Genomic DNA, 11,238 nt, shown 5'->3' on the forward strand with positions numbered 1-11,238 from the left:
GACCTTTTCATCTTAGTAAACTCACTTTCTTCTCCTTAGAAATATCTATGCATGTTCTCACTTCATATCGTTTGGATCAGGCTTACATTAAGCCAATCTGACGTTTCAAAGATTTTTGGATCGATTTTTTTTTCTTCAACTTCAAGAGCTCTTGTGGACCCCTTATGGGTCAAAAAATCAATTTCAACCAAACATCAAACCAATAGTACTGGACTCAGAAAGAGAAAATATGTTTTCAATGAAAAAATAAACTGTTTTAATAGCCTTGTTATCGAGTCATGGTGCATTAAAAAATGGCTTATTTAAGCCCTGATTTGAGCGTTTTTGCTCAAGATGCTATGTAAAATGTGTTGGTCATAAACTTCCATAAAGTATCGCGTGCTACTTGGAATGCCCAAAAACCATAGAAAAATAGAAATATTGGTGTTTCGTAATGTAAATGTGGGGACAAATGAATATAGGACATACAGGATGGCTGTGTGCGGAGATTGAGAATAGAAGGCAACTCCAATTCTTCTTGCTGCTACATCCAAATCGAGCCTTTGCTTAGAGCTGCATAAAGACGCAGCTATTTCGTCTCAATTTAGTAACAGAGACTGTAGATCTTTGCTTCTTGAGTCTTTTGATGTAAAGAACATAACATGATTACTGCTGAAATATTGCACCGACGTGAAAAAAAAAAAAAAAAAAAAAAACTGTTTTCGAGGCCTCTTGCTCACACCTTACTATTTTTATAGCATAGCTGACAATCAAACACTTTGATCAACAACAATAGCCTCTGGCGTACATTTCAAGTATTTAAGCTTATTGATAGCTCTATTTTTCGTTTTGTAACGTAAAAAAAAAAAGAACAAAAGTTGTCGGATCGACCTACTGATATAAGTTCTCTATATATCATATTTGTGATAGTTGCAAACTATCTTGATTACTTCAAACTTAAATGCAAATTAACATCCTCATATAACCTAAACAATTCCCTTCGTTCTCATTTAAAAGTCTTGTTAAGAGTTTACTCTATTTTATAAGTGATATGGCATTTCTACTTAAAATCAAACAACAAGTGGCGATATGAAATCCGGAGAAGGAGATCTAGTGGTGATGCTCAATTGCGCTCAATACATGTAAAGAATCAACCCATATAACACAACGAATAAAACAGTAAAACTAATCAACTCTCTTTTGTCTTTCTTCATTATGCTTACTTGGGTCTATTTGATATCGTTTGTACAGTAAATGTATCAGCTCAAACACACTTTGACGAATATAACTTATCATAGAAAAAGCACCTTGTTTTCCTCTCTTTAAAAGAGTATATAGAAAAAAAAAGTATGTATATTATATTTACAAGGAACTAGTCAATCTTGACATTTTGATAGATTTTGCGAACAAATTGACCAGCAGCAACATGACCAACAAAGCCTATAGACAAGTTAGATAAACATCATTCATAAGGCTTTACATTACCCAACATGCAGAACATGCCCAACGATAAAAGTGCAGTATAACCAAAATAGAAACTTGTTTGGAACATACCTGTCATTCTATCAAATACGTAAGATACATGATACATGTTGAAAATAAACATACTTTGTCTTGACCATAAAGTAATAGATAGAATACAAGTAAACATAACCAGCTGTAGATGCACATGTCATAAAACTAACCCAGTGCCTATACAGCATCGTTTAAAAAAAAAGGACAAGTCATCTCTTATACCTATATCTTACCATCGATGGTCTTCAGAATTCAATAAAAAGTAAGTACTGACAATACTGACACATGCACTGACAATCAACAAGATCACAAACACCAATAACATGAACCCATAGACATAATAGATCTTATATGTCCAAAACGATGTAAAGATAAAATAGATCTCGATAAAAATAGAAGCAAAAGGAAGAATACCACCCAACATAACAATCACCAAAGGTTCTGCATACCATATCTTTTCAGGAATAGGGCGAGGAATAGGGTTCACTCGACAAGGGAAATCAGGCTGGCTGCCCCAGTTGCGACCTACAATAGTACCCAACAATGTCAAAGGGAAACACAAAAAGATCCACAATGCTACAATAGACAACAAGGTGTAGAATGAGATAGCTCGAGAACTGTTGTAATAAATGGCTAATGTATTAATAAAGCCGCAGATCAGAGAAACAGCACCAGGCCATAAACTAGCGGTCATGATGAATGTCTTGACCCAATCCTTACCGCCATAGCGAATATAGTAACGAGCACTAGTATAACCAGCAACAAAAGAGGTAAGTGCATACAAGAAAATGGTAGCAGTAAGAATAGTAGCACGCTCAGCATAGAGATCACCGAGAATTGTATAGAGAATAACAACAGCAGATAAAATCACAAGCTGAGAGCCAGTACCCATCAAGATAGACATGAGCATAAGGCGAGGAGGTTGGCGAAATACATCACCGTGAACTTGTTTCCAGCCATATTCATCCCCTAAATCGCGGTCCTAAACCTTCGAGTTAGTTTTGTATGCCTAGACTGGCATCATTGACTTACAAAATCTGTCAAACCTTCTTCTCTGTCATATCGAGTGAAATCGCGCTTGACAGTTCTCAGGAGAATAACGGACACTAGACCTGTCAAGAACAGAACCATCATAAAACTGCTAAAGATAGAAAGCCAATGCACTTTGTGTTCAAAAAAGTCTGTCTCGAGCAAGCTATCAAATCTGTCTTCGAAAGCAATGTCTGTTGGATTCCAGTCAATAGAATAAGTAAATGATAATTCAAGTGATTGTTGATTGTATTTCAATTCGACTGGACTAGCATGTTGTAGACTAACAGAGATAATCTAAACAAGTATAAGCCATTGAACATTCTTTTGTTTATGGTTTACCTTGTCATTGTTGTATTGAATAGAGAAACTTTTGTGGGTATAAACATGCAGTGCCTTGAAATGTGGATCTGTTGTTCTTTCTGTTTCCCCTTCATTTGCATCTCTACCAACAATACCACTAACAGGCAAATCATCTATAGACAAAGATCAATGTCTTATGCTTATACTTGGACTTATGCTTACCAACAAACATGGTATACCAATATTGGTTGTCCACTGCATATCTCAAGACATCAATATCTTTAGCATCCAACACTTTTGTACAATACAACTTGTTGGCTTCATCCTCTATTTATATATAAGGCACATGTTTGCATAGAATGATTTGCTTACTTTTGTATTGAAGTGGGATACCAGAGTTAACAAGGTCCATACCTTGAAGTGCTTCACCCAAAGTTTCATGGTGGTGTTCTAATGAATGAGGGCCTTGACAGAATGGAAGTTGAAAATAAGGATAGGTTTCTTGTCTGTTATTCAAAGGTCCAACTGTGTTCATCCATACAACCACTTCATCACCTTCTTTATACTATGCCAAGATAAGATACGCGTATTAAATTATATTTCTATATTACCACATGGTTATGTTCATCACAGTATAAAGGCTTTAACAAGGAAAATAAACTTAAGCAAGCAAATAACCACTGTATGCTTTTTCCTTTCCAAAACATGCTTTTATTCATAAAGAAAAGAAAAGAAAAGGGCCCAAACAATAAAACTCAGCATCACTTGGCAAAAAAAAAAAAAAAAAAAAAAAAAAAAAAGGTTTAATAGACACTGGCTATATCATTCTGTTCATTTGTTGGTTCTCTATTAAGGCGACTACTCCATCTTGTAGGTGGTTTTGTATCCACACGTAATCGTTTACTTTTCCGAGTGATTTCCTCTATGTCTTCTTCTTCTTCAAAATCAGAAGACCTATCATTGTCCATTTCTTCATAGATATCATCATAATTATAATGTACACGCTTTTGTCGGTTGCCTCTTGATCTAAGTTGTGTAGGTGTAATATTGATTTCTACTGGAATTGCCTTTCGAAGTTCTGCTCTTTCTTTACGCAACTTTCTCCGCTCTTCTTCATCTGCTATTTGGTACAAAGTCTCTTTGATCCATTTGGCCAATGCTTTCTCAGATCGATGTTTAGTCTCTGATAGTGTTTCTACAAGTGCTTCTAATTCTTGACGATCTCTACAGACAGTTTCCCATTCGTTTAGTTTTTTTGTATTGATTTTTTCACGCCAAATCCAACATGATGCTAATTTGAACGCGTCAATCATTTTTTATGTGTTAACGCGTTTATACCTCCAAATTGCCAATAAGCTCGTTTCTTACTATCAGTACCTATAGGACGTGCTTTGATGGGATTAATTTGATTTCTAGGCGTATTATTGTAACAAAATTCAATGATGTTTTTGACTGCCTGACTGTCTTGTAACTGCCATTCTACTAATGAACGTAATATAGACAACTGATACCAAAAAAAAAAAAAAAATCAACATGGCTGTTAATGCTATAGTTCCTCTACCTTGATATCGATTGACAATGTACTAAAGGGTTGTTTGACGAGGGGATTGGATTCAAAATCAATTTCATATGCTTTTATTTTATCTTGAACAAGTTGTTGTAGTGCCATTTTATAAGACCTAAGAAATGATCAATATAAGTCTATTACATCAAACTTCACATACTCCACAGGATTTTTACGGTTCAATGTGTTGCCTAAACAAGCACAAATAATACCATGAACTAATTCACTCTCTTCTTTTCTTAGTTCTTGTTCTAGTTCCTAACAAGTCGAGTCAGTTAAGATCGACTTTGTGTGTTTCAGAACTTACTTCAGGTGTAAAGTCGGGTAGTTTAAAAAAGTTAGGTGCAATATCGTGTTGCTTATTAAAAGTACAAGCAAAAGAATAAATAAAGGCTATTTCCCACTGTTGAAAAGGCGTAAAGGGTTCCATTTTGGTTTTGACAGTAAGGAAAAGAAACAAAAAAAAAAAAAAAAAAAAAAAAAAAAAAACTTTTTTTATTTTATATATTTTTGCTTGGTGAAGTATTACGGCCAATGGTAAATAATAGTACACAGCCAATGACAAGAATGGATCCAATGCCTTTGTATTGAGTAAAGCCTACAGAACACTAAGTAAAACACAACAAGATACTCAACTTACATTGTGCTGGATCAGATTCACAATACCATGAGTCACTAATGATATAGATAAGCACAGCTCTTAATCCTTGTAAAATGCCAGTGGCTACACTGCCAGTTCGGTCAATGAGTTCATAGTAATTCCATGAGTGACATGCATTGGATACAGAAACAAGAATATACATGAACCAGACAGATTGAACTGAAGTGCCTTGTTTAAGATGAATAAGCTGGTCAAATCGAGGTAGAGTATAGACAACAATCCATACAAGTGAAATGCATGATGTGTATATGCCAGTAGAGAAACATACTCTAGCAGCCAATGGTGGTGGTTTTTGTTGAGACATGATATAGTCAGAATATACATAAACACAAGCTAATAATAGTGTCAGCTTTTAGTGTAATCTCTCTTTGTATCTTACAATAAAAGAAAGTGCCACCAAGAGTCATGATAGTACCAAACATCAATAATGCCGCTGCTGCTGTTTGTGCTTCGTCTATTTGTGCTGTATCAAAGTTGCCCATGGAACTAATAGCGAGACCAGCACTGGTGCCAAAGATAGAAAACCATTGAATCTTGGTCAATGTTCGGTTCATCAAGAACCAAGTTAAAATAGCACACCAAATAACCACACTGCTGTAAATTACTTGATACATCTACACTGAATCAATCACTCATTATCTTGTTGATACACAGGTATCTTACTTACACCACTTCCTACAATAGAGAAGCCTAATGTGACGCAAAAATTAGCAAACACATCCAACACTGCCAACTTCATAATCGATTTATGATGGATAGGTCCTTCTTCAAAATTCTGCTTTGTTGGTGTCTCGTCATGATTGATCTGAACCTATTAAGGAAGAGGGAGTCAATACAATATAGTGAAAGAAATAGTACCATATGAATATCAACAGGTTCTTCTTGAGCAAGCTTATTGTATCCTTTTTGTTTATTTTTGAGTAATATAGGTACAAGTAAACCAACCAATACCATGCCGAGATATTGTGCTAGTTGTGCTAAATAACTGTCACCCGCTGGACACAAGTTAAAACTCTATTGTTTCTGGTTCATCGCGTTTTGCTTACTCACTCGCTGCGCCGTGATAAAACAACCATTGCGTTCCTAAAGTAGTAGACAAACCAGTCAATAGAAACATGACTTGGTGAAAGAATACATAGAGCATCTCTCCACTCAAGTTCATCTTTAAGAAAATAAAGAGAAAGAAAAAAAAAAAGGAGAGATGAAGCGGATCTTAAATGCATGTCAAGTGTAAGCATTAATAGTTTCTTTCAGAACATGTATTTACATCAAGAAACTATGTTACGTTTATAGTTGATAGTTATAGTTGCGGTCTTCTTTGTCCGTCAAATTAAGGTAGACATCTGTGGGTTCACTTGATCGCTCAGGCAAACGCTTCTTATTGATACGGGCAAGTATAAATCGCACAGTCAAGAAACAGCAAATATTAAGTAGATTACAAGCAAAGAAACCCCACATGGTTGGTACATAGGCTGGCTTTGTACTTTCCACAAGCATCAATGGACCACAAAAGTTACCAACTGTATAAGCAAGCATATTGGCACCATTATAAAAAATCTTTTTCGAATAACCAGAGACAGTGGACCCAATAACTGTAATCAACATCACATAGCTACCTATTCATCATTGGTTAAATCTGAAATTTGATTTGCTAGTGAAAGTTACCTGTTTGCGCCCAAGAGAGATAATAGCCTAACAGCTTAATGCCTGTATTAGGAAGCACGGCCAAAAGTAAACAACCAAGAGCAGAGATAGAATAACATACAACCGCCGTATAAACAATTTGTTTAGTTCTTCGGTTCAGATAGACTGCAAATCCACAATAAAGTACAGTAAAAGCACCACTTGGGATTTGTAAAAGAATTGATTGAGTTGAATTGAAACCAAGTCCACTCACTAGAACAGTACTATAGGTTACTAAACCGCCATTCTGTAAATTATGCGCAAGAGAAGCAATGCAGAGTAACCATAGACGTGGCTCTCTTAGTGCCTCCCAGTATTGTGCAACTTTCACTGTTTGTTTACGGACCACGGCATTATCTCGAGTACGCAATTCGACAATTTCTTTTTCTTCTTCTGTGAGTTGTAAAACCCATGAGTTTGGGCTGTCGATCAAAGCAAAGAAACAAGTGATACCCACTGCCACTGTGATAGTTCCCCAAATGATGTAACCCCTATAAAAAAAGATATGAATAATGGCTCCCCCTTTTTTTTTCTTATTATTTAACTCACCATTGCCAGGCACTGATGCCATAACGGTTGCCCATGCTAGCAATACCAACGGCTGCAGCAGAGCCAACAATACTTGCTAATCCATTACTCAAGTACAAGAAACCAAAACAAGCCGATTGTTCGCTTCGACGATACAAGGTATTGAAAATAATAAGCAGTGCTGGATAACTGCCTGCTTCAAAGATACCGAGAAATACACGTAGTACAGCAAGTTGTGTAAAGTTCTTGCCAAATGCAGTGCCAATTGTGACAGCACCCCAACATATCAATAAGGTCCCAAGGTATCTTCCTACTGGGAATCGTTGAAGGAAATAATTGTTGGGTAGTTGAAATACAAAGTAACCAAGGTAGAATAATGCACCAAGCCAACTGTACTGAGTCAATGACATGCCTGTGTCTTGAATAATGCCTAACACAGCAGCTACACTCAAAGCAGCTTTATCCACAAACTAAAGTTAAAGGTCAATAAAAGTCAGATCAACAAAGGGACTGATTTACTTGAAGAAAAATAATAAACATGGCCAAAGGAAGCAATCGAATATTCAGCTTTCGAACAAAACGCTTTTCTGCTTCTGATTTGACATATGGGGTATGCTCTACATGATGATGTTGTGCTTTTTCTTCTTCTTCAAAAGACGAACTTAAAATATTTGACTTTGAGACCATTTTAGAGTACAGAAAGATGCAAATAGAGAGAGTATTTATAGTCAAGTTTATAAAACAAAAGTTTCGCACGAAACTAGCTATTTTGTAATTATTTTTCACATTGAAGTCTATCATATATATACATATAAACTTCTCATCAAACCAATGTTTAAATATCAATAACAGTGCTCATATTCAATAACATGTGATAGCAAGAAGATAACAAAGCACATAATTTCTGGTTTTTATTTGGTTTATTCAAGTTAATTGTTCTGACTCTTTATTTTGAATAACCAAAGAATTCAAGAATTATAACCATGTAGGACAATTTCCTATATTTATGACACTATTGGCAAGGTGTGAGCAAACGAATGTTTGGAACAATCTTGATGCTCTCAGATGATATCGCTTCTTTTTTTTTTTTGTTAATGTGCTGTTTCAACAAATCCTGTTAATTTCAAATTACCATTCAAAATGGCATCCTTATGTATGACTCCAAACAGCCACTTTAAAGAGGTTTGAAAACGTATGAACATAAAGTTGAATTAAGTTTCTTAATATGGTTAGAGAAACGCATTCACATGCTTCAGTAGTTCTAAAGCAACAACACTCACTTTATCCAAGTCTCGCATTCGTTTTGGATTATAAAGCCAAAAAAAAAAAAAGACAAGAGGTATATGCATATTTATTACATTTCTCTAAACAAAATGAGTGGTACAAATTGTCTCAACTGTTGTGTAAGGTTACATTAAATGTTAATATGATCAAGTTCATATTTAATCCATTAGCAGTGTATGAACACAATAAAATCTTGTTGAAGGAACTCTTATTTCTTTGAGACTTTTACATTGTATATACAAGGCCAATGTGTTTATGTCATCGCTTGCAGCATCAAAAGCACTGTAAGGTATCCTAGAGATGCTTGTTCTACAGCAATAATATATATGATTACCCCGCATTGTGTACAACTTGAGACAAAAGTAAAAGACACCTATCATTTTAGCTTGAAAGCATATTCTGTCAAAAGAGCTATAGGGCATATCGATAAAATAATTATTACGAGTTCTAACTAATCCACCTTCCTAATTACACATTTTAAAATTGTTGATGGTTAGGTATTTCAAGTTAGGTAATCGAGCTGATAGTTCAAACAATAGAGGTGAATAGTATTGAACTTGACTGAGTTTCAACGTTTCAATTGAATTTTTCATGCCTGATTCAGGTTTACACATCACAATGTTGGCATTTTCTATCACGACCTTTTTCATATTGACACAAAAGGCAAAAATATCATCTAAATAGTGCCCACAGGTCATATTTCTGATCGCTTCGTTTTGATGGAGAAGAGTAGACATATAAATTTTCTCAAGTTCGACGTTTAAACCGGTGATGATGCTTCCTGCTTTCTGAATCACATCCAAAAACTTTGAATATTGGTTTCCAACATAGCTCGTTAAACGCATATAAAAAGTACTGTTGGATACATAGTCAACCCCGATATTTTCACTCGCTGTTGGGTTATCAAAACACAAATCTATATCTAGTTGACCTCCGACCAGATCTATTTGCCACATACGTGCCACTTTATCCAAGTTTTGTGAGCGAAAAGTAGTCGACAAAGAAATAGTCCATGTTCTTGACATAGTTTGTAAGTGCCTCGAATTTATCCATTGTAAAAAAGGGTTCTGGACGTTCTTTCAAGTTGCTTGATAAATCATCACAATCAAAATTGATGGTCAAGTCCTTAAGATTTGAAAATTTGTTCATCACATAATAAAGCATGTCTTCTGCCAATACCACTAATTTGAGATGAAGTTGAGTTACACTTCTCATTTCCTTTGGTGTAACAGTATCTATGTAAAATTCGCCCTGTACCGGATATAAAGTAATGCTCAAGTCTTTTAATTGAGAACAAGCGTTAAACATTTCACCCAACTCGGATAACGACTTGTTTAGATGCTTCCAATTTTGTCAGACATTCAAATTTTGCCAACCTGTTTATCAACATATCAATTTGGACATTGTGTTTAGGTGTTTCATAAAATGATAAACTATCACATATAGTGATTCGTTTGATCTTGCGGCGCATAGCCACCATAGCACAGTTGTAAAATCCTATTTCTTCTTTCTTATTGAGGGAGGGGGTACTGCAGTATATCGAGATTTCTCCATTTTCCTTCATAATATTCTTGCATGTCTCGCACATAGAAAGGGCTAGATGATTTTGGCATTTTTAAATTTTCCAGGCTAGGGCAACATTCAACCAAGGTAGCAATACAGTCGAGCGTAGTCCATTCATCAGTACTAAAGCTATCGTTGATTACCAAGCGTCTTACAGACTTTACAGGAGAAGATGAAGAGATAGACATGGTATCTACAAGAGATGTCATTTGGGCTATGTTGTTAATGTTAATATGAGAGTATAAGGCTTTTTGTGAAGTCTTTTCCCAATTATGGAAAGCAAGTTGACACTGTCTTGCATCTTTGCTCTGCAAATAAAACAGTATTGTTTAAGGAATTCTTTAGGTAGAGTGTTCCAATCAGCCATTCTAAATAATAGACGAAAAAAGAAGTATTTTGATTTTTTTTTAGTAGACTCTATTAATAAATTAGAATATATCAGATTCATATTTATGCAATGAAGAAACATTGGACTTACACACTATGATTTAAAGTCAAATAAAAGATGTTATATTCTTATTTTAAAAGCTATAGTCCTTCAAAAGTTGGAGAGAGAAGAGCTTTTATTTGATTTAATGGACATACTTTGCTTCAATAATTTTGTGTAACCCTGCAAAACATAATTTTTCTCTTTTTCTTTCTTTTTGGCTCTAGGCAAGATAAAAAAAAAGACGGTAAAAGTATCAAAGTCTTCTATGTAGTTTTAAAGAGATAAGATAGAGAATAAAGAATGCTTTTCTAGTAAAAAAAAAAAAGAAAACTTTTAATTGTTCCTTTTAGGATATCGATAACTGTATAACCCTTTAGAATAATACTATTGGTGGAAGTGAAACCAATTCAAATCAAAATAAAAAAAAAGGGGGAAAGGGGGTAAAAGATAAGCATCATTTTCTTTGTTCAAGTTATAATTTACAATGTAAAAAGCAATAATATTTTCATTTTCTTAGTTGTTATCATCATCTCCAGTTACCCGGAAAGGGATATGTTGGCCCTTTGTCTACACCAACGACTGCGAACAGTCTCCACCATCCCTACCCTCCCCTTTCTAGGCAAAAGGATCAGATCCGAGCTTACATTCACATCTAACTAGTATAATGTCAATGGGCCCGGAAGAAGTTAAATTGAAATA

At 35.1% G+C, this 11,238-nt stretch overlaps 5 protein-coding genes across 5 annotated transcripts; all 5 read right to left on the minus strand.

Annotated features, from left to right (window-relative positions):
- Nucleotides 1-1,176: 1,176 nt before the first annotated feature.
- On the minus strand, nt 1,177-3,554 carry B0P05DRAFT_485514 (uncharacterized protein). The gene is made up of 10 exons (XM_051575254.1): nt 3,438-3,554; nt 3,199-3,391; nt 3,049-3,153; nt 2,866-2,999; nt 2,527-2,820; nt 1,728-2,476; nt 1,588-1,671; nt 1,465-1,541; nt 1,273-1,419; nt 1,177-1,222 (listed from the first exon to the last, which is right to left on the minus strand). Exons 1-9 carry the CDS (start codon nt 3,543-3,545, stop codon nt 1,352-1,354), a joined length of 1,812 nt encoding a protein of 603 aa, XP_051438137.1. The 5' UTR covers nt 3,546-3,554; the 3' UTR covers nt 1,177-1,222; nt 1,273-1,351.
- A 73-nt stretch (nt 3,555-3,627) lies between these two features.
- On the minus strand, nt 3,628-4,856 carry B0P05DRAFT_528499 (uncharacterized protein; the record flags this gene model as incomplete). Its single annotated transcript, XM_051576651.1, has 5 exons — nt 4,698-4,856; nt 4,551-4,648; nt 4,388-4,505; nt 4,165-4,330; nt 3,628-4,117 (listed from the first exon to the last, which is right to left on the minus strand). The coding sequence occupies exons 1-5, from the start codon at nt 4,818-4,820 to the stop codon at nt 3,630-3,632; spliced, it is 993 nt and encodes a 330-aa protein (XP_051438138.1). The 5' UTR covers nt 4,821-4,856.
- Nucleotides 4,857-4,868: 12 nt separating this feature from the next.
- On the minus strand, nt 4,869-6,263 carry B0P05DRAFT_528507 (uncharacterized protein). The gene is made up of 5 exons (XM_051576652.1): nt 6,102-6,263; nt 5,910-6,046; nt 5,719-5,862; nt 5,431-5,665; nt 4,869-5,384 (listed from the first exon to the last, which is right to left on the minus strand). The coding sequence occupies exons 1-5, from the start codon at nt 6,211-6,213 to the stop codon at nt 4,999-5,001; spliced, it is 1,014 nt and encodes a 337-aa protein (XP_051438139.1). The 5' UTR covers nt 6,214-6,263; the 3' UTR covers nt 4,869-4,998.
- Nucleotides 6,163-8,083, minus strand: B0P05DRAFT_528513 (major facilitator superfamily domain-containing protein). The gene is made up of 4 exons (XM_051576653.1): nt 7,782-8,083; nt 7,284-7,732; nt 6,717-7,225; nt 6,163-6,667 (listed from the first exon to the last, which is right to left on the minus strand). Exons 1-4 carry the CDS (start codon nt 8,061-8,063, stop codon nt 6,339-6,341), a joined length of 1,569 nt encoding a protein of 522 aa, XP_051438140.1. The 5' UTR covers nt 8,064-8,083; the 3' UTR covers nt 6,163-6,338.
- Nucleotides 8,084-8,580: 497 nt separating this feature from the next.
- On the minus strand, nt 8,581-9,713 carry B0P05DRAFT_297696 (uncharacterized protein). Its single transcript, XM_051573469.1, has 2 exons — nt 9,019-9,713; nt 8,581-8,957 (listed from the first exon to the last, which is right to left on the minus strand). Exons 1-2 carry the CDS (start codon nt 9,569-9,571, stop codon nt 8,923-8,925), a joined length of 588 nt encoding a protein of 195 aa, XP_051438141.1. The 5' UTR covers nt 9,572-9,713; the 3' UTR covers nt 8,581-8,922.
- Nucleotides 9,714-11,238: the final 1,525 nt, after the last annotated feature.

The sequence above is a fragment of the Gilbertella persicaria genome, assembly GCF_025201335.1.
Source record: "Gilbertella persicaria strain CBS 190.32 chromosome Unknown B0P05scaffold_6, whole genome shotgun sequence".
In the NCBI taxonomy this organism is placed as follows: domain Eukaryota; kingdom Fungi; phylum Mucoromycota; class Mucoromycetes; order Mucorales; family Choanephoraceae; genus Gilbertella; species Gilbertella persicaria.

Bases quoted from the DNA above. Each gene is read 5' to 3' on its own strand.
- B0P05DRAFT_485514 (XM_051575254.1), bottom strand. From the start codon at position 3,545: ATGAATAAAAGCATGTTTTGGAAAGGAAAAAGCATACAGTGGTTATTT. The intron at 3,392-3,437 runs GTAATATAGAAA...ATCTTGGCATAG, and splicing joins GTGATGAACATAACCATGTG to TATAAAGAAGGTGATGAAGT. The intron at 3,000-3,048 runs GTAAGCATAAGT...CTTTGTCTATAG, and splicing joins TTGGTATACCATGTTTGTTG to ATGATTTGCCTGTTAGTGGT.
- B0P05DRAFT_528507 (XM_051576652.1), bottom strand. From the start codon at position 6,213: ATGAACTTGAGTGGAGAGATGCTCTATGTATTCTTTCACCAAGTCATG. The intron at 6,047-6,101 runs GTGAGTAAGCAA...ACTTGTGTCCAG, and splicing joins GTTTTATCACGGCGCAGCGA to CGGGTGACAGTTATTTAGCA. The intron at 5,666-5,718 runs GTAAGTAAGATA...GATTCAGTGTAG, and splicing joins TCTCTATTGTAGGAAGTGGT to ATGTATCAAGTAATTTACAG.
- B0P05DRAFT_528513 (XM_051576653.1), bottom strand. From the start codon at position 8,063: ATGATAGACTTCAATGTGAAAAATAATTACAAAATAGCTAGTTTCGTG. The intron at 7,733-7,781 runs GTAAATCAGTCC...CTTTAACTTTAG, and splicing joins TGTTTATTATTTTTCTTCAA to TTTGTGGATAAAGCTGCTTT. The intron at 7,226-7,283 runs GTGAGTTAAATA...CTTTTTTTATAG, and splicing joins GGCATCAGTGCCTGGCAATG to GGGTTACATCATTTGGGGAA.
- B0P05DRAFT_297696 (XM_051573469.1), bottom strand. From the start codon at position 9,571: ATGTCAAGAACATGGACTATTTCTTTGTCGACTACTTTTCGCTCACAA. The intron at 8,958-9,018 runs GTAATTAGGAAG...TATGCCCTATAG, and splicing joins CATCAACAATTTTAAAATGT to CTCTTTTGACAGAATATGCT.